This window comes from Melozone crissalis, unplaced genomic scaffold, assembly GCF_028551555.1.
Source record: "Melozone crissalis strain CALT ecotype California unplaced genomic scaffold, PUWL_Pcris_2 ptg000090l_1, whole genome shotgun sequence".
NCBI lineage: Eukaryota > Metazoa > Chordata > Aves > Passeriformes > Passerellidae > Melozone > Melozone crissalis.
Genome location: NW_026535867.1, coordinates 654,678 through 676,286, shown reverse-complemented (window position 1 = coordinate 676,286; position 21,609 = coordinate 654,678). Strand labels below are relative to the sequence as shown.

General features: G+C 41.3%; 1 protein-coding gene across 2 annotated transcripts in view; it reads left to right on the top strand.

Annotated features, from left to right (window-relative positions):
- Positions 1-17,706, top strand: part of HSF2BP (heat shock transcription factor 2 binding protein) — a 32,770-nt gene extending 15,064 nt beyond the window's left edge. For both annotated transcript variants that reach the window (XM_054291323.1, XM_054291322.1), the window contains exons 6-8: positions 1,004-1,121; positions 5,537-5,640; positions 16,577-17,706. In XM_054291323.1, the coding sequence (XP_054147298.1) occupies positions 1,004-1,121; positions 5,537-5,640; positions 16,577-16,785 (431 nt within the window). In that variant the 3' untranslated portion in view covers positions 16,786-17,706. The remainder of the gene's footprint in view (positions 1-1,003; positions 1,122-5,536; positions 5,641-16,576) is intronic.
- Positions 17,707-21,609: the final 3,903 nt, after the last annotated feature.

The window sequence follows — 21,609 nt, the reverse complement described above, 5'->3', positions numbered from 1 at the left end:
GCAATTTGCTTTGTGAATCACCAGTGGTGCCAACATCTACAAGATTGCAAATTGCAGATAGTGCAAGTAGATCAGCCCCAGCTTAAGGCACAGACTAAGGATTTCCAAAGTGCTTAAATTTTTTTTTACTGTCAGATACACTGCATTTTCACTGTATAAGAGAAGGTTATAAACCTGACTTCCATGCTAAATATATTTTTTTAGGTCAAGAAAATAAGTGAAAAGCCACAAATCTGTTGTAGAATGACTGTACTTGGTTTGGGAGGCTGTGAGGCTGATACATCATCTGAATTTCTGTGAAACTATCAAAATTACACTAAAGTCATGATGCAAGATTGACAAAACAGTGGATATTGGTATAAATAAGTGATTTTTGAATTAACAGCTTTTCTGAATGTGGGATTTTTAGATGTTGGGATGCCAATAAAAATAAAATAATAAAATTATGATTTGATGCATAATGCCACTACTGAGTAGGGGTAGGTATAAGGGAAAATAAGAAGGGAAAGACTGCTTTGGAGCAGTAGCCTTTGCAAAAAATTTTGTCTTTTGGTTTGTGCTTGAATAATGCCACACTTGCAGAGAGGTAGGAATAATACTTTTGTTGAGTAGATGTTCATAAGAGTTTTGGTTCTGTGACATGCCAGGTATATTGAATTGAGTGGTTGTAAAACTCTGCAATCCTGTTCCTTTCAAGTGGAACCTGTAATGATCAGCTTTGCTGCAGTCACCCATTACCTGTGGATGAATAGAGCCTTTTGTTTCACAATTTACTGTGTTGCCATTGGGACACTGGGCATTCTGAATAAAAGCTTTATTTACCAATGCAGAATTTTGAAGGAGCTTGTTTTCCAGTATTTGCTATATAGGTGAATGTAGTCTGAAATTCATATCAATGCCATAGTTCATTCTTCCCAGCTGACCAATCTTTTTACAGGTCCTGATAATTAGCAGAAACTCCTGTTTGAACATAATTGTTGGTGATGTTTTGGCTTTCCCCCAGATGTGGCTGCGCTGGCGTGTGGCCGCGAGTTCCTGGTCAGTTCCAGTCGGGAGTTGCTGGACACGATGATGCATCTCCTGGGAGACATGAAGCCAGGCCTCTGTAACAAATTCAAAGTGTATGTTGACTTTTCTTGCCCCTTTCAAATGAAATGCATTATCTTGCAGCGCAGCTCAAGTGATGACAGTAGTTTTCTCACTCTCCCATTATTCCTTTCCTGCAGAGGAAACATAATTTTTGGAAGCTCTTTTCCCAGTAGCATTCCTTGCAGATATACTGGGGTTGATCACAAAGCTCTGTCCAGGTTTTGTGTCTCTTGGGAGGTCTCTTTAGCACCATAATATTGTAAAGGTGAGCAGGAATGCCTCTTCTAGCTTGGGAAGGAGTCATGAGTTTGGTGTGAACTAAGGAAGATGTGAGGTCAAGTTTTACAGCAGAGAAGATGTGGGAAATGTGAACTCATTTTTATTCCCTCCCAATATGAAGTGTAAAATGTCACATGTCCTTAGTGAAGAAAGTGAGTTATGGAGCTGCTAAGAGCAAAAATTAAATCATTTTAGGCTCTTTAGCAGCTAGACTCACCACACACTTCAGTTTGTAAGAGCCTGTAAAGTGACCTTCCAATACAGCTCTAAAGGTAAGGCCCTGTTGCAGAGTTCAGCTACTGCAAAAGTGCTTTTCAGCTGATGAAGAGATTAAATAAACAATTGTCTTTGCCTTTTTCTCCAAGACCTTACAAGCTGAGGATATATGGCCTTGTCTGAGGAAATTGCTGTGGCTTAACAAGTTCCTCATCTGCTGGACTGTGGGCACTGGTCCTGTACACCTGGTTCATTTGTTCACGAGGGTGGTTTGAGCCACTGTGGTGGTTTTTCCATAACTACACAACCAATTCATGCCCCAGGCAGCTGTCACAGCTCAGCTGACAAACAGCAGCCCTGTCAGCTACAGTAACTTGCCCACATCCAGGCACACATTTAGGCAGGTTGGATGTGATAGCCATGAAATCAGGCCTGGTCTCACTTTGGAGAGGTTTTATCTTGCCTAACCTCAGTGTCAGAGAGGGGGATGTCAGGCATTTGCTGCCTGCCTGGGCTCCTTCCCACACTCACTGGGAGGAGATGGGGCTGTCAGGTGATGGCTCATGTGAGGGAGAGCAGGTTGCCCTCTGAAGGGGTTTGCCTTTCCCTGTTGGCTGGTGAGGGGAAAGCTGAGCAGCCTGTGCTGTAGATAGTGGCTTGATGATTTTTTATTTATTCTGTTTCCCAAGCACTGCACCTAAAAGTCAGTGGTAGGGGTTTTTTTGAGAACATCCCAACTGAAGGAATTGTATGAGAATCTCAGTTTATGAAAAAAAGGTAATTTGTGCCTTCATGAGCATAAAAAATCAAACCAACCAACCAAAACCAAAAAACCCTGAAAAGAGGATCCATGCTGTTTCAGATCTGTAAATGGGGTAAAAATAAAAGAGGACTTTAGGAGGAGGAGGGAAGATGTTCCTACACACACACACTAAATTTCAGGTGGATATGTGTCTATGGGTCCAGATAAACTCTTTTTGATAATTTCATATTGTATTAATGTAATTGGATTTGAAGGCCTTTCTTTTGAGTTTATATCTTGGGTTGCTTGTTATTATACTTCAAAATCTGCCTGCTTTGCAGAGGAATTACCCATGGTGCTGTAAACTTGGCTGCCAACACAGCACTGCTGGTAAAATATGCATAGAACAATCCCATGAGGTGGCAGGAATTCAACAGGGGCCAGTTTGGTAGGTTAACAAATGGAGGGAAGCTTGGAAAAGAGCTTGCTCAAGGTGGTTGAGAAGTGAGAAATACTAAGCTTGTGTTACAATAGCTTGAGTGCAGTGCAATGATGGTGATGATATTTTCTGATTCCCATTGAACCAACATTTTTTTTCCCCCTTACTCTGAACTTGCTATTGGATTAAAAAAATTGCTGTATTCTGACATTAGAGCAAATGCCAGAAAGGACATTTCTTCATGGCCTTGTCAGAGAATGAGGGAGCCTGATTTGCTCAAATGTTTTAGTGCAAAATGTTTCCCTGTGTTTGTCTTTCATGTCCATAATCAAAAAAAAAGCCCTTTTTTTTATCAGCTCTGTATGCGTCTTGTCACTGTTCAGTTTGAAAAAGCTGTTACTAACCAAGACTATTTTTTTCTTACCCTTCTGGGGAGTTTTACAATTTCCCAGCCCAGAAAAGAAGGGTTTTGGAGGGTTGGTTGATTTGTTTTTAAGTTTTTCTTTGCATGTAAGGTTTTTTAGCTGCTGGTTAACCTCAATCAGCATTTTCATAAGCAGATGTGTCAGATGAACTCCATTTTCTCCTCCCATAGGGAGCATAAGCCAGGACAGAATGAAAGACAGCTGTGAGACAAGGATATAAATTCTAGTGCTATTTCAAAGTTAGGTGAAAATGGACTCTGGAGTCATCATAAATAATGTTTGCACATACATTTATATATATATTCATACAGACAGATACATTTTTAAAACTACACCTCACAGATGGAAATGCAATGTATTTTTCTTAAAGTATCACCATGATGTTGCATGGAAGAACATCAACTCATAATCCAGTCAGTTGCAGAAAAAATTTGGCTTTTAATTTTAAATGCTGTGGTTGTCTTTTGCTTAGTTCTGAGGTTTTATGATTATTTTCTAGCTTTTATTTTCAAAAATATTTTTCATTGCTGTGTGACAAATCAGGGGAAACCATCAGCCCAGTTCTACACACAGCAGTATCAAAGTAAGCTGATAAAGAGAGGGGTTCTCTTTTCTTGTTCTAGCAATCCTGTGTTTTATTTGCATGAATATATAAACAAAAATATTACAGGGAGAACCTGTCACTTACTCCAAAACTGCTGTAGTTTTGGAGTAGTGCTGATATCCACTGTAGTCTGTGAGTTATGGAATAAATATATCCCAGGCATCAACCTGAGTGCTGACTGAAATCTCAGGGGTGTCCTTGCCTTTCTGAAATAGCAGATGTGAAACACTTCAGGTTTTCTTCTCTTTGGTGTAAGGTTTGTTCAGTGTTTGTAATTGTTACACAGTCAATAAACATTTACATAATTGTTTGTAGCTGTAATTAAATGGTTAAGAACATTTAACTTTGCTTTTGTGCCACTTGAAAGTAGCCAGTAAAAAGACATATTTAAACATCATAGTACATTTTATATACTAATCCCATGTATTAACAAGACAAGAAGGGGCTTTAGCTGTGCATTTAGTTCTAGATTTTAAAGAAAGTATTGACAGATACAGTAGTACAAGATGTTAATTAAATTTGGCTTGTCTAAGTAGAAAGAGTATGAAATGCATAATCAAGACTCACTTCACATTTTAGAAAAAAACACCAGAAAATATTGTTTATCCAGTAATCATTTGTGTCAGGTTTGCTTCAATAAGCACTTCTGCAATTATTATTGCAAAAAATATTTACTAAAATGTGCTGATACTGGAGGTGAAGGTGGTTATAAAGGGCCTGGAAATGCTTCTCTATTGTGCCTAGGTGAGTGTGTTTAATTAAATATGCTGTTATAAATTAATATGCCACTGCATTGGCTGCTGGGGTGTTCCAGCACTCCAAAAACCTCAGCACTTCCCTGCATCACCAGCACCACCAGTCCCTTTTGTCTGCACAAAGCAAACAAGTGAAATAAAAATACAAACACAGCAGCGCCTTTTTACGTCACTTTATTTCTAACTGCAAATGTCAAACAGATTAAGGGGAAAAGACGTTCTCAAGAAATGTTAACATTGCCATTATAAGATGATGGTTTATTGATCATTTCCATTCTGGGTGATTATAGGTAGTGCTGTGCTCTTTTGTCAGGGCTTGTTCTGGAAGGCCAGAGCTGCAGGGGCTGGATGAAAAGCAATGTGTGGCCTTTACCAGCTGCAGTTTCAGATCCAGAGCACCCCTCCCTGCTTGGCAGTGGCCACTGGTGCTGCAGATTTAATAAATCTGCTCCTCCTTCCTTCTCCTCCTTAATAATCAAACTCAGAGCACAGAAATTACACCTCTTAAAACTCAGTTTAGCCTGCAGTGGGTCACTGCCTTTTCTGAAGGTGTCCACAGAGTGTCCAAAAGTCTGCTGGTGGCATAGGAGCTTAAACCATGAGATCTTGTTTGAGAATTGGATGTGAGGTGTGAAGTCCATTTGGAATTATCATTTCCCTTTTGTTTGGACATGGTGGCAGTGACACACAGGTTTATCTCAGGCATAAGAGAGAGCAGTGGCCAAGCTGGCCCCAGAACAGAGAACATTCCAGCCCCTCCCTGAGACCTTCTTACTCTTTTCCACGTGTTTGGAATATGTGGTTTAACAGTAGAAACAAAGGTTTGCACAAGATTGCTTATATATAATTTGAGATTTATCTCTGTTACCAAAATATAAACTATTAGCACTGGTTTCTGCATTGGTACATGCTTGACACAAATGGCAAAAGGTGCTGAAGCATGCAAAGAAATCACAGGCCCTCAGATGTCCTTTTTTTCAATTCTAGGTTAATGCTAATGTCACTTTACAATGTGAGTATCAACTTGAAAGGCTTGAAGTACATCAGTGAAAGTCCAGGTTTTATTCCCCTGCTTTGGTGGCTGTTGAATGGTAAGTTACTCTAAGAACCTTGTAAACTGTGACTTTCAAGGTTTTGTAGAATTGCAATAGGTGTTGCAAATAACAAACCAGAAATTTATATCTGTACCCTGATTAGCTTTTGACAGAATAAAAGTAAATATAAAGGGCAGATTGCTGGAGGGAGATGTGCCTTTCCCACAAAATTTTTGACACTGTATGTAATACTCCTTTAATGTGAAGTTTAAAGCTGGTAGATTTAAGAAGAGGGAATGGAGAAATTTGATTAAGTAGTTGAAAAAACTTGTTTCTTGATACCAACTTTAAAATAAACCTTAAGGGGAAAGTACATATCAGCTCACTACCATTAACACAGGAAAACGTGCACGTGTGGGGGAAGAAGCCAAGTCTGTAACTTCACTGACCCATTGCAGAAGTGTCCCTTTCTGAGGAGAGGCTTTGTGCTCTAATAGGATTTGGGGCTCCAGGGCTGGAGAGCCATTCCCAGCTGTGCCTTTGGTCAGTGCAGGACTCCAAGGACGTCAAGGACTCGTGTTGTCACTGTCAGGTGCATGAGTGACATCAGGGCTCTGCTCTTTGGGAGGTTTCAAATCCCTGAGCAGGAGCCAGCAGGGATTGACGTGGGCCTGGGCTGGCAGCTGTGCACAGCTCGTGAGGGACAGCAGGGGGACAGAGCTGTGACACTGCCCTGCCTGTGCTTTCTCAGGATTTATGAGGAGATTTTGGTGTGCAGACAGGACTGGGGAGGTTAATTATCCCTCTGTGCTGCTAAAACCTTGCTGGAGTACGACTGGTAAATACTTAGAGCAGCTGAAATGAGGGAGATTGCATCTGCTTGTTCCAGACATTATTTTGTTGCTGAGTTTTTGAAAAAGCTTTGGTTAGGGTTGGTAAACTGAAAGCTGTTTGTATAGCTTATGGTTCCCTTAACTGTTTTACAGAAAATGTAGCTGCTCAAGCTTTTCATCAAATAATTTCCTGCTGTGAAATGCCACAGGCTCTCTCTTCCAAGGTCTCAGGAAATTAAGTAATCCTTGTAAGGGAAAGCACCATTTCTATAGGGGTTTTTAATATATTTTGGTAAAAATGGGATCCTCAGAGAACATCAAATACATGGTCCTTTGTTCAGCTGTGCTTTGAAATTTTACATGTCTTAGTCCAGGTTTTCCTTTTAATTTATGTTGGGTAATAGACACATAAGCTGTTCTAGCAAAAAATACCAACCCAAAACACTCTCAAAGAATCCTGTCTGGCAATGAGTTCCCAAATATGCCCTTCCAATTGTTGTGATAAAACAAAAAAGGTAATAATTTGATGCAGTTTGTTGTCTGAAAAAGGCTCCTAGGTCAAGTAAGAGGATGAAATGGGAAACATTTGTCGTTAATTTGCAGCTACTAATGGAAATAATAAATAGATTACTCTGCAGTTTGGAAGTGCTAATTGCTTATGGCTGGATTGTAGAAAGAAGGATGATCATGGCTAATTCTTTGACTTTTTGATAATAAACTTCTCCAGTTACAGCAAGGGAGGAAGATCTCAGGTGAAGCAGTTCTGCAGGTTCAGATTCCTGACTTTGGAGGAAATCTTTCTGTCAAGAGAGAGCTGCCAGGTTTGGGTATCAGATGAGGGGTCAGATCCAAGACCTGATCTTGTTCCCATCATTTTCTGTGAGATTCTCTGTAGTTTTCCAACATTTAATCTATTTCCAAATGTCTCTACTTGTAAAATTCAGCAGCTTCCTCCCAGTCTTGCTCCTCTCCTGTTTCCCTGACCAGCATTTTCAGGTTCTGCTAGCCAAGATTCAGCTCACAAACACCTGGAGCTGCCCCAGGATAAGGTCCTGTTTTTCCATGCAGGGGAGTAGAGCACTGCCCTGTGCTGGCAGAGTATCCTGGATGTGCTGCCTGCCTGCAGGAAGCTCCTTCAAAGCCTGTTTTGATTAAGGCTTATGACATGACAGCTTTCCAGATTTGTGTGCTTTTATCACCATTCCCACTAAGAGAGGCCCCAGAAATCATCTGATTTTTTTGCTTTATTTTCAGAGAATCATCCTGTTTGCTTTTCCATTGTCAATCTTCAAATGTCCATGACCTCAGCCTGTACATCAGGCCCATCCTTCTCCCACTGCCTTGTATGCAGCTGATAACTCCCTCAAATTCCTTCTCTGAGCTCTTAGTCTCTGCCTTTCCTTGTCCCCTGAAGAAAAATGTCCTTCCCATTAAATGAAGAGAGGAAAAGAATTGACTCAGTTTTCTTTATTTCCCTTTGCTGTATCTGAGGCAAAGAGGGATTTGATTCAAGTTGTCTCGCAGCATTTTTGAAGAGACAGAAATGTGCCTCGATGTTGAATGCACCACTTGGAAGAGAAAGAAGGGAAAAAATCTAATAAAGGTTCCTAAGAATGTTAACAGCAAACTGTCCTGCTGTCTTTGGGAAACTGGTATGAGCTGGTGTGACTTCATGTTCACTTACAAGAATTCTTAACAGCTCTTTCTGCTGGAGGCTGTTCTGATGACAGGAGAAAACCAAATGTTTGACACTATTTTTGAAGATAATGCAGGTCTCTGTAGTTTCATCACTTCATAAGGTGGGCTGTCTTTTTCTTCCCTTTTTTTCCTGCCTTTTTAAAACTTTCTAAAAGATGGACACCCTTTAATAACCAACAGTGATCACTGAATCCTCTGTGTAGGTATCAGCTGTGCCTGCCTACACCTTCCCAGCCTGGCACCAGCATAAAGCACATGAATGATGACTCAGATTTCTGTCCATGGAGCAGCTTGTGGGATGAGTAGAGTTCTCCTCTTGTGGAGCACCATTTGTTTGCAGAGCAGCTGTTCCCATCTTGGACAAAACAGGCAGCTTTAGTTTCCTCCATCAGCTGCTGTCCTTGTGTTGGTGTCCTGGCTGAGGGTTTCACATAACTCTCAGATTTAAAGAAGCCCTGTCCTCAGCCACAGAAAAAGAAGCTTGTATCATATGGGGTAGAAATCCACCTGAGATTTGTCAATATTTTTTTTCTGGTGTTTTCCATCTAAAGATGCAATAAGACCTCCATTCTGTAACTCCCAAAGAAGTGAACATTACTCTGCCAAGGATCTCTTGAAGAATAAGAAATAACAATCAGCTGAGGTATTAATAATAAAGACTAAATTTAATGTTTTTCAGTTTTGATCATGCAGAACATCTACCAACAAATGAGTGCTGGAGGAAAGGAGTCTAGGTTCTTCTCTGCTTTCTGTTTGGTTGAGGTTTTTTGGTTGGTTGGGTTTTTTCAACACTGTGTATCTTTATTTTGTTTTTTTCCCCACTTTTCTTTGAATGCAGGCAGTTTAAAAATTTCTCTCTCTGGATACTTGAGAAAGCATGGAATTCAGAGACACTTTGTCAGTGACATTTCTTGTCCATAGCTGGGAAATTGCTCCAGGTACTTGATTAAACAAAACACAAAGAGAGAAATAGGACTAATTTTAGATCTTGCCCTTCAGTTTCCTCCACCACAGTTCCATGTGGAAATCCAACCTTGTTTATCCAAATTCTTTGCAAATGATGGTCTCTATTAGAAATGCTTGTATGAAGCACATTCTCACTCTGCTGCCTCCAGCCTCAATATTTGCTTTTCATTACTAACTCTGAAGGTTTTCTGTCTGAATTTGTTATGGCTGTGAGAGCTTTTGAAATTTCAGGTTATTTGCATGGCAGCCTGTTATTTAGAAAACATCTGGACAAACAGAACCATCATATTTATAAACTGATGTCTGTATTAAAACAAATTTTGGTTCATAAATCAAAACCTTTCAAGTCTTTCAAGTGCTCAACAATTTCATCCTCTTGTCATAGAACCATAGAATATGCTGAGTTGGAAAGGACACATCAGGATCATTGAGTCCAACTCCTGACCCCACAAAACATCTCAAGAATCCCACCATGTGCCTGAGAATGTTGTCCAAATGCTCCTTGAACTCTGGCAGGCTTAGGGCTGTGACAACTTCCCTGTGGAGCTTATTCTAGTGCCCATCCTCCCTCTGGCTGAAAAACCTTCTGATATCCAGCCTAAACTGCCCCTGATTCATCTTCATGTCATTCTTCAGATGATGAAATCAATCTTGAGGAGAGGATTGCCCTTTAAGAGCACATCCATTTGGGTAAATGCAGGGATGTCAGCTCATTCCCTGAGCCTCAGCTATCTGGGAGGCTGGAAGAGTGGCCATGGCAAGTCTCATGGAATGCCTGCCCTTTTCCGTACTCAGCTGCTTGCCTAGATGGAGCTCTGGGCTGTCCTTGCCATCTGACAGGACCTTCTTGACAAGGTCCTTGCCTTGCCTAACAGCTCGTGCAAATTGATGTTCTGTGAGGAGTGGTGTTACCCACCAAACTCCTGTTCCCTCTCATCCCCTGAGCAGAGGCCAGGCAAATTGGGACTGAATTGCTGCTTCAGTTTGGATCCTGGGAGTCTCAAGGATTTCCCTGATAAAAGCATGACAAACATGTCTCTGTAGGAGAGTGGGGAATTCTCCTTAGCTGAGCTGCATGTGGGAGCAGCCACCCAGCCAGGGAGGAGACTGACAGAAACCCAGCTGTAACACAGGAGCTGGGGCAAACATTTTGCAGAGAGAAAGTGCATTTGTGTCTGTAAGAATTGCAGCAGCGAAGCTTGGCCTTTTTTTCTACTTTGATGTTCTCCCTGCTCCTTCCCCTCTGAGCATCACAACATTTCTTGTCTCCTCAGACCTATCAATAGTATAGAAATGTCTGGAAAACTGCTGCTGCAGATGCTGCCTCAGCCCTGCCAGCACTGAAATGCAAAGAGATTTTACTCAGGGGAAGCCTGAAATGCAAAGAGATCTTACTCAGGGGAAGCCATGGCTGTGGCTGTCTCTGTTGGATGTGCTGTGAACACAGGGAGTCTGACAGGCTCATCACAAGGAAAGGCTGAGAGCAGATTGCTCCTTCCTGCTGCAATCAGACAGGATTGAATTGAATCCAATCTACTGCAGTGGTGGGAAGCTTTTGAAATTGTAAAGTCATAGAATGGTTTAAATTGGAAGGGATCTTAAAGAGCATCTCCTTTCAACCGCCTTGCTGTGGGCAGGGACATCTTTCCACTAGACCAAGTTGCTCAGAAGTCCATCCAACCTGAATTGAACACTTCCAGCAGGGATGAGGTATCCACAGCTTCTCTGGCCAGCCTGTGCCTTATCACACACATAGTGAGGAATTTCTTCATAATATTTAATCTAACCCTCCCCTCTTGCAGTTTAAAGCCATTGCCCCTTGTCCTGTCACTACATTCCCTTGTACAAAGTCCATCTCCAGCTCTCTTGTAGCTCCTTTAGGCACTGGAAGAGGCTCTAAGGTGTCTCCAAAGCCTTCTCCAGTCTGAACAGCCCCAGCTTTCTCAGCTGTCTCCATAGCAGAGGTGCCCCAGCCCTGTGACCATCCTTATGTCCCTCCTCTGGACTCACTCCAACAGATCCACATCTTACATTGTGAGCTCTGGGGCTGGAGGCAGCTCTGCAGGTGTGTCTCACCTGAGTGGGGCAGAGGGGCAGAATTCCCCCTCCCCTGCTGCTTTGGATGCAGCCCAGGACAGTTTTGGCTTTCTGGGCTGTCAGTGCACGTGGCCAGTTCAAATCCAGCCTCTCATCCAGCAACACCCCTGAGCCCTTCTCCTCAGGGCTGCTCTCAATCCCCCAGCCTGTGCTTGTGCTCAGAATTGTCCCAGCCCATGTGCAGGACCTTGCACTCGGCCTTGAGAACTTCTGTGCTCTTGTACCCAGCTGTAAACAGGGTGCTGGCAATAAATCTTGCATTCAGGTGGCCAGGGGATGGTGTGGCCACGTGTAAATTGAGTTCACAACTCTGAGCCAATTGTGGATAAGCTGTTCAGCACTGATGTAATGCAATTACTTAAACACTGCTGTAGGGGACAGTTCATCTGAGAGGCCTGGTGCTAATGACAGATGTGACTAAAATCCATGCACGTTATCAGCTGCCTTTTGTCAGTGACTGAAAGGCAGTGACATCAACCCAAACTGAGCTGGCAGCTTGCAGGACGTCAGCCAGCTCCAGCAGTTTCAACACCTTGGTAAAATTACATCAGCACCTTACGGTTTGTGATCCTGGCTGAGGCAAGCAGCTTGATTTCTCCCCCTCTTCTCCAGAAATAATGGTGATAGTTTTGAAATTGTCGTTGGAGATGTGTGTGCTGGTGGTTGGGAGGATGTGATGCACTGATTTGATTACAGCTAAAGGATTTTTTTTGATCTTGTACAAACAAAATGTTATGCAGCTAGTGTAGAAATGACTAAATCTGGAAGCTGTTGACATAAATATAATGCTGAATAATGAAGATTCCTTGCATTTCTCTGAGTGCTTTGTAGACAGGGCTTTTAGAAAACGTCCCTAATGATATTGGAGACAAGAGAATGATTTCTCTGCTATTTTTTTAAAATCCTCTTAGGAGGCATGATTATCCTCAATAAGTAGTATTCTCAAAACCACATGTAATCCTCAGGGAGTGTATTTTAAGGCATATGTATTTATTTAACTCAGAACATCTCAGAATACATTCAAAACAATGGCAATCTGAGGTTAAATGTGTATTAAGTCATCTTCTGGTGCAGGATCATTTCCTTCCTTTGCTGGATGCCCGCGTGCCTAATCTGTTCTTCATTTGAGTGACTCAAGCTGTTGAGCTTCCCTGGCTGCTGCTGGGGATTCTTCCTAGAATCTCTCTGCTCTTACTGGAAAACATTCTTGTTTGTCAAGCTGGAAATCATTTCCTGATCTCCTACAGATCCTCATTTTCTTGGCTCCCCTGCTAAGGCATCTCCCCTGATCGATTCTTTAATTTCTACAGCCTTTAAACACTTGCAAATAATATTAATATTGATTCCTGTAACAGTATTAATAACAAAGCTCTTTTCATCTTACATATATGAAGCTTCCCAGCAGTACTGCAAGCCATTAAAAGTATTAGTGGCTTTATTTCAAGGAGGAATAATGTCACACAGAGGAAGATTATAAATGATTATAAATTATAAATACATAGATTTCACTCCCCAAAGCTTCTTTCTTACCTATTTGAGCTGTAGTTTGTGGCTGCTATTTCCAATGAATAAATGTAGAATAATACTAAGAACAGAAAAAGGGGGAGGTAATCTGTGCAGAGTTTGAACATTGTATCAGGCAAAAAAACAGGCATTAAAAAATACACTGTGTGGAAATCATGGAGGCAAAAATGGAAGGCAAGGGAAGACAAATTCAAGGTTTTAGTCATATTTGATTAGGTCAGAATAAGTCTGAAAAGCAAAACTTGTACCTAGGTTTTTTCAAAAGGATTCACTGAAGTGTTTCTGGCCAGGAAGTTGGACATAAAGTCTTGCTGCCTGTGAGGCTGAGCTGCAGCATTTCCCCAAGAGTTAGGAGTGCTCATCAGAAAGTTGCACCTGCAGGTACTGCTGGAGGTGATGATGGAAATAGATTCCTTAGAGCCTTCAGCCCGGGTGTCAGCAATAAGAGTGGCTGTGCCATGGGTCTGCAGCACTAATCACAGGTCCTTTATTGATCTGACATGTTTAAAATTGTCCAGCATGCCAAACAGCTAGGATTCTCATTGCACAGAAAGGAGAAAATGCATGTTGTATTTTGAGGTTGGACAATACCTGTGTCCTCAGATTATACCCCACTCTGCTGGTTTTCAGGAGAAAGTAGAACTTCTTTCTTAAGAGGTTAACACTTGATAATTTCCATTTATGATGGAAAATGGGGGAAGAGAGAGAGAGAGTGCCTAGCTTTTGGGTGTAGATCAGATGTCACAATCTTTAATATTATTCTTCAGCCTTGTGCTGTTGGGAATGACTTAAAAATCCCCATCTCAGCAGTGAGTTTCATGCTGAAATCCAGAGTCTTCTTCAGTGTCCATCACATCCTGTTCTCTGCCCCCCTGGGTGCTTTCAGCCCTTATGCTTTAATGAATAATTCTCAGTCCTTTTTCAGGTCACCAGTGTTACATGTGAAATAAGCCAGGGAAGGAAAGAACTTGTCTCAGCCCCACCAAATACCTCCTCCAAACTCAGTGCACTCTAGTTCATCACTGCACTGGTTTTATGCTCCTTCAGTGAGATTTTAGTCTCTCTGGTGATTTTGTGCTCAAAGTGATCTGAATTAATATTGTCAACCTTTCTGCACAATCCTTTATCAAAAGCTTGCTGAGGACTAGGTATGCTAATGAAAAACACATTAAAAATGCATGGCACGTGGGACAAATAACTGCTTCGGCTGTAAAAATATATTAAATGTTTTCATTTGGAATATGCAGAATAGGGAAGTCTTTCTACCACATGCTTTTGATAAAGCTGTAAACCATTAAATGCAAATGGGCCGTTGCAAATGATTAAAATGTAATGCTCCTAATGTTTCAGTAATTAAAAATGCATCCTGTGTTCTTAGCAGAGGAGTTATTACATGTCTTCCTGGCTTAAGTCAGTCAAAGGTCTTTGCTGCATTTCCCTGGCACATTCCTGAGCAGCATTGCTTCAATACCCATTTCCATTTTGTGCAGACTGAATTAAACACTTGAAAGGTTGATATGTGGTTGCTAGAAAGTTTTATTAAGATTAATATTTTATTGAGCTTTGAGGAAATCCAAAGGCTCATATAAAAAGAAATTAAAGAAAAGCCTGATGATTTACTGCAGATTGTTAGTCTGTTTGTTTTTTTAAGTCTGAATAATCATGGGATACATTTTGTTCTGCTCTTAAATTGGATTGCATCCAACAGTACATCCTGGGTACTGACTGGGTAAATTCAGGTTGATAAATTCCCTGCTTTACAGCAGTTTCAACATCTGAAAAACAAGAGAAAGCTTCCTGATTATCCCTCCCTCACAAACACTGCTGGGCAGAAGCTGCTGGGGAAGGACAAAAATGTGGTTTGCAGGTACCTCCTAGAGCCAGCCAGCAGCAAACAGCACCTGGGAATTACAATACTTCCATTACTCCCTGTGTGCCTGGTGGATCCTTTCAGACCCACTTCTAACTCTTGGGTTTTTGTGGTTGAGATGACTTTTGAGGTATTAGAAAGTCTTTTTTTTCTTAGCCCCACGACTGAAGAAGAAGTTGAGATTTGCCAGCTTTGCTGGCTTTGTTTATTTTTTAAAATTCATTAAATTTTTCTTTTTACCTGCTGAAGTTTGTCCAGCAGATCAGGTTGTGGTACAGTGACTCTTCTTAGGGTGGTGTTAACTTTTTTATACTATAAATTAAGTGTTCTTTATTTGCAAAAATTTTCTAATTCTTATCACTTAGGTTAGATAGTTTGCCTCTACTCTAAACTAATCAAAAAGTGTCACCATCCCAGCAGAAGATGGATGACAAGAAGAAGGAGAAGAAGGACAGGACATGCCCAGATTCCTCCATCTTGTCTCTTGAACCCCCATTCTAATACCCCAAAATTCTACTTTTTCACTCTGTGATAAATTCACTATCATTCTACTCAAACTCTTGTGGCTTGTAACTCTTCACACAAAGTTGGTAATTTTTTCATGGGCTAAAATCAAAGGCACAGGTGTCTTTGACTCCATGCCAAGGTCTCTCGGCCCCTTGCCAGGGTCTCGAATCCTCCAGGGCAGCCAGAGGAATGTCGGAACCCAGGAAATTCCTGTGGCTGCCCTGGAGGGCTCCAGCCCCCCTGCCCAGGGGGCTCAGAGACCTTGGCACAGAGCCCAGGACCCCTGTGCCTTTGATTTAGCCCTTAGGAAAAACAATTACCAACCTTTATATGAAGAATTACAAGTCAAGAGAGTTTAAGTAGAGTAATAGTTAAGTAGTCAGAGGGTGAAAAATAGATTTTTGAGGTCTTTAGAATAGAAGTTCAGGAGGCAAGATGGAAGAATCTCGACATGTCCAGTCTTTCTCCATCTTCTTCTTGACCTCCATCTTCTGCTGTGATGTTGGCACTTTTAGATTGGTTTAGAGTAGAAGCTCAGTGTCTAGCATAAGTGATAGGTATTGGGAAGTTATGGTAAATAACTTACCTAAGTTATAGTAAATAACTTACGGTAAATAATAGTTTATATTAGTTTAAATAATAATTTATATTTATTATTTAAATTTATTTAAAGAATAAATACTATTAAATTATTAAATATTATTTGAATTAATTTATATTTATTATTTAAAAATAGTTTATAATAGTTTAATAATAGGTGATAGGTATTGGGAAGTTATGGTAAATAACTTATATAAGTTATGGTCAATAACTTATGGTAAATAATGGTTTTTAGAATAGAAGTTCAGGAGGCAAGATGGAAGAATCCAGATATGCCCAGTCTTTCTTCTTCTCCTTCTTCTCCTCCTTCTCCTCCTTCTCCTCCTCCTCCTTCTTCTTCTTCTTCTTCTTCTTCTTCTTCTTTCTTCTTCTTCTTCTTCTTCTTCGCCTCCATCTTCTTCGCCTCCATCTTCTTCGCCTCCATCTTGGCCTCCATCTTCTGCTGTGATGTTGGCACTTTTAGATTAGTTTAGAGTAGAAACTGACTGTCTAATATAGGTGGATAGGTATTGGAAAGTTATGGTAAATAATGTGCACATATTTTTTAGTATAAAAAGATAACACTGCCCCGGGGGCAGGCAGCGTGCCTCAACCCAACCTGCGGCAGGTCAAAAAAAGAATATAGATAAAATATAGATATTGTATTTTATATAATAGATTTAAAATGTTATAGATAAAAATATTAGCTATAGATGTTATAGATAAAAAATGTTATAGATAAAAAATAATAAACAACCTTGAGAACGAGAATGAAAGAATCCCGACTCCTTCTTCGAAGGCCGGGCTGAACAAAAGAAGCTTGTACATATCTCAGAGTCACTCTGCCCAGCAGAGATTCTGAGAGAGGAATTCCCTGGCTCACTAACAAGGCCTGGATGTTTTTCTGCCCTGCTCCCAGACCCGGACAGCGAGGTGTGCCTGCACGCCCTGCGGCTGCTGCAGTCGGTGCTGCTGGAGCCGGAGGTGCTGGCGCGGGCGGGCGCCGAGGTGCGCGAGACGCTGCCCTTCCAGCGCATCGTGGCCCTGGCCCAGAGCCGCCACGCCGAGCTGCAGGCGCTCGCCAAGGAGCTCCTCGAGGACCTGAAGGTCATTGAGTACGAGGCGTAGAAGAGCTCTGCGACACTAAATTGTCTTCCCGAGATTTTTATGCTGCAGGAGTTGTTGGAGATGGGCTTGACTGAAAAAGAACCAAACCTCTGCCTGGGTTCCTCTGACAAAATCCTTTTTGGGAATCTGAATTAACCCAACTAAAATCCAACTTGGGAAAACCTTTTAGATACCCAAATAAAACCTTGGGTGGTCTGGTAGAGATGGGACTGGCTTAATTTCTTGAGGCAGAATTTTATTGATAATGGGTTTCCAAAATGGTCTGTGGTTGTGTTTTGTATTTACTGTCTAGATGGGGTAAAATATTCTCATTCCTTGATCACAGTTCACTGCAGAGGTAAATAATCCTTTTGGTCCATCCTTAAGAACTACTATACTGTGAGAAAAAATCTGTTGCCTTTCATAACTCTTCTGTGTCAGAATGCACCCCAAGTTCCTCTGACAAAATCCTTTTCGGGAATTTGAATTAACCCAACTAAAATGCAGCTTGAGAAAGCCTGTTGGGTTTTAGATACCCAAATAAAACCATGGGTTGTCTGGTAGAGATGGGACTGGCTTAATTTCTTGGAGCAGAATTTTATTGATAATGAAAATCTGTGGTTATGTTGTGTACTTGCTGTCTAGATGGGGTAAAATATTCTCATTCCTTGATAATAGTTCACTGCAGAGGTAAATAATCCTTTTGGTCCATCCTTAAAAATTACTGTACTGTGAGAAAAACTCTGTTGCCTTTCATAACTCTCCTGTGTCAGAATGCACCCCAAGTTCCAGTTTTATTGTTATTTCTCACCTCTCTCTTCCTATTGTAATAAAAGAAAACTGAAATTCTGTAGCATGTAACGGATTCTGCTTTCAAAATTTGTATTCAGCTTCATTCCTAACTGCAAGTCAAGCTGATCTGTTGCTGCCTGGCATGCTAGAAACTGGGCTATTGTTTTTAGAAAAGCCCTGAGAAGGGAAATAAATTGCTGTTGTCTGTGGTACCCAGTTGTGTGCTGAAGAGGCTAAAATGAGCTGCTGCTCTGTTGTGAGCAGCATCACCTCCCCTCACAACCCTGGGGTTTGTTGGAGCTTCTGAGTACAGCTTGCTTATCTCAGGGGTAAATACAAACACTTGGTGCTGGATATTGGGAGAATTTATAATGTTTTTAGAAAATAATGGCATTCATTTCTGTGATGTCAGAAACAGAGCCAGTTAAGTGAGGCTATTTAAGGGAACAGCAAATGAGACGTGCAGTGCTGTGGTAGCACCTTTTTGCATACCAAAGTCATTGCAGCTCATCTGGGAACCCAGTGTGTTAACAAAATGCAGTGTGGACTTCAAATTACAGAAAACATGAAGTAAACTTCATAGGATTTCAATATTATGATTGGCAGACAGCTTTAGAGGGAGACCACTGTAAAAAGTGTAAGTTAAGGTATAGGGCATCTCCCTTTAGGCCGTTTGCAGAATGATGGATGTTCAGAGATAGAAATGTAATAAATCAGCTTGAAATTACTTGGCTCAGATGCTGCAGATGGCAGCAATCTGGTTTGGGGCTGTAAAATGAAGATTAAGATCTCACATACACGGGTGGGTTGCACTGAGTTCTGCCATGTCTGATTCAGAACTACATTGAACTTACCAAGTGCAGATTTGTGGAAGGCTTTAAATCTTCTGTAAAGTGTGCTTTCTTTGGATTTGTTTTCTTATCTTGCTATCCTAGTTAATCCTCCTAGAGTTTAATCCTAAAGGGATCAAAATGATAATTGGTAGTTTCCTGGAATATCAGCTCATGAAAGTGTTTGATTTTAAGAAACACTGAAGGGCATCATCCACTTTGCATTGAATTATCTGCTCACAAATGTCTTTCATCAAACTTTGGAAGCCAGTAAATAACAGAAAAAGGAAAAAGTAGTTTTGCAAGCGGAAAAGCTGATGGAACCTCAGTCCTGTGGATTTGAGATATTTCTTGAAAATTTCCCTGCCCTTCCCAACCTGGAAACCAAGACCTTGCAAGGGTCAGTGTGGTGTCCACAAGCTGGGGGTGACACAGGTGCTCATGACCGGGTCAGCAAACTGTGGTGATGTGCCAAATTCAACCTTATGAGAGGGACTGACAGTGAGTGCATCTGCACCTCATTTCCATGTGAAATCAGGGAACAAAGCAGTCAGGACTGTTCATCTCAATTGTGTGTCCACTGGCATGGTCAGCCATGCTCAAAGTGGTGATTTGAGATACAGTTTTCCCCAGCAAGATGCTCAAATCTGATTATTATCTTCTTTCAGTGTCTCCCAGATGACTTTATTTTCAGGTGTAGCTTGCCAGGACTGTTTATTCAGACCCAAATCATCAATGACCCACCAACCTCAATAATTTTTTTTTAATGTACAAAGTGTTTCATTATGCAAGATTGAAAAATAAGAAAAAGTCACCTCATCTGTGAAATACAGTGTATATTTAAAAATACTAGAGGGGAAAAGTATCAGAAACATCAGAGAAGAACCTGTATCAAGCAGTTTTCTAGGAAAGTCTCTGTGTTTTTCCTAAGCCTACTTTTTCTAGGTGTTCACAATTAATTGAGTTTATGGAAAAGAAAAAGACAGAATTTAAGGGAAACTTATCACAGGGAAGCAAATTCATAATACTTTTTTGGTTGGAAAAAGAAGTGTGACTGGAGTCAAATGATGCTGAAACAAGGTGAGTGGATAAAAGCCAGGGATAAGCTGGACCCTTAAACATTCCAGAGTATTTGAAATGTTCAAGGTGTCTCATATTTAAATGTTTTAGTGAAATGAAATGGACATTAGTAGTTGCAGATTGCATGATGAGCTGTTAGATCATTCTGCTGTTTTTCAGGTTCCTTCCTTCCCTAATCCCCCATTTGATGGAGCCAGGGACCAGCCCCTCCTGCTCCCCCACAGGTCGAGGGCTGTGTACCATGAGTTGAACCTAATCTCTGTGGAGTGAGGCCCTGCACTTTCCCCACAGGAGTCTGTTACACCCCATGCATCCTCTTGGACATGTTATGGTGGGATTCTCCCAGACCTTGGCATCTGTCACAAACTATTGATCTGTTCTCCCCCACCAGCAGCATCAGTGCCTTCCTTGCTGTTCTTTTTTCCATCCTAAAATAGGAGGGAATCTCATGCCATTGGCTATGGAGGAAGCTGCAGTGACTTGTTATGGTGAGATGCCAACTATTTCGATGGCTAAAATTAGGTGAGGTGAATCCTACCCTTTGGTGTCTATTTTGCAATAACAGATAAGAGCAAGTTTTCAGGTTGCCCTACTGTTTGCAGACAGCATTTTATAATCTTGTGTGCTGATAAACTCCAGAGATCCCTGTTGGAAGAGAATAATTTCTGAAGGCCTAATTTATCTTCATGTGGTTACTGCTAGAAATTAGGCTACTAAGTGACTGGATATCCTTTGAGTCTCTCTTTCTCCTAATAGACATCATTTTTTGACAGGTTATGAATAAAAGAAAGTCTCTGAATAACAGAGACTCTACAAACTCAGAGTGTGCCAAAGCTTTATGGATGAAGTTGAACAATGGGTGGCACACAGGACCCGGTGTGACACAAGGGGCTGCTGCAATTAAAGACTGGTCAACAGATGCATTGTAAATCTCAGCTTTTATTTTGCTTCAGATTTGCTCAATTCTGAAACTCAGGACTATTATGAAGTTTTATTGGTTTGAAATCAAGAGTTCAGCCTGGACTGTAAAAAACACTGGCTTGGGGGTCCTTTTGAAAAGTTGAGATTCTTCTGTGTAGTAATTGATTAACTGCATTACTTGATTAACTGGATTGCTAGTTTACAGGAGTAAAGGGGGTTCCCACAGTCAAAGCACGTGTTTCAGTAGCTGTGGTCAAAGTCCAGAATCACTCCAGCTTTGCCATTTCCTCTGTTGCACAATCTCAGAGTTTCAGTGGAGGAGAAAACGTGACTTTGGTGCTGCTTTGAGATTATCAGTTACTCCAGACTTAAACCCATGTAACTGAAGGTAAAATTTGACTCAGGCTAAGCTGTCTCAAAAGATGAAAAATCTGTTTTAACAACTTGTAGAAGAAAGTTCACAGCATCAGCTGCACAATTAAAAGTGAACTTGGCTCCTTTCAGTCTGTATACACTGTGCAGAGCCCTGGAATGATGCCTGTTTGCTGATGCTCCAGGGAGACTCTGGGACATACAGGGAGATACTCTTCATAGTTGATGCTGGTGGTAAATTAGATGTAAAGGAAAAATAAATGAGGAGATAACTCAAACTTAATTCCTGCAGCTGCAGAAGTTTAGCTGTGTAATGTACTGCCCCACCAGTTCTTTGTGTGGTATCTCAGTCTGGTGTTCAGGCTGGACCATGATCTGGCAAACCTCAGTAGAAGAAAGCAAGCTGGTGGCTCTGTCCCTGTGCTGAGGGACAGGCATGGCAGCAAGAGGGGCCTGTGAGAGCTTGGGTGGGAACAGCGAGCAGCTGTCCTGAGGGGAGGTGGTGTTTGGTTCCATGAGGACACTGGCCCAGTCCCAGCACTCATGAGAAAGGCAGTGAACTGGAGTTCAGGGCACATCATCCTGTTGTGGTTGCTCTAAGAGAGGGAAGTAAGTCCCTTTTAAGGAAGAAATGGAGGAAGAATGGGATATGTGACAGTTTGGTCTCGTGGCCACAAGTGAACTTCCAGATGATTCAATTTCAGCTGGTTGCACCAGTCATTTCACTGCTCCTTTGAGTTATCATTTGCACTTGCAATATGTGCTGATTAGCACAAATTGGCTTTCAGAATTGATAAGATTTTACAAGTCTTGCAAATATTGTATGATTCATCTCCTCTACCGCCTCCAG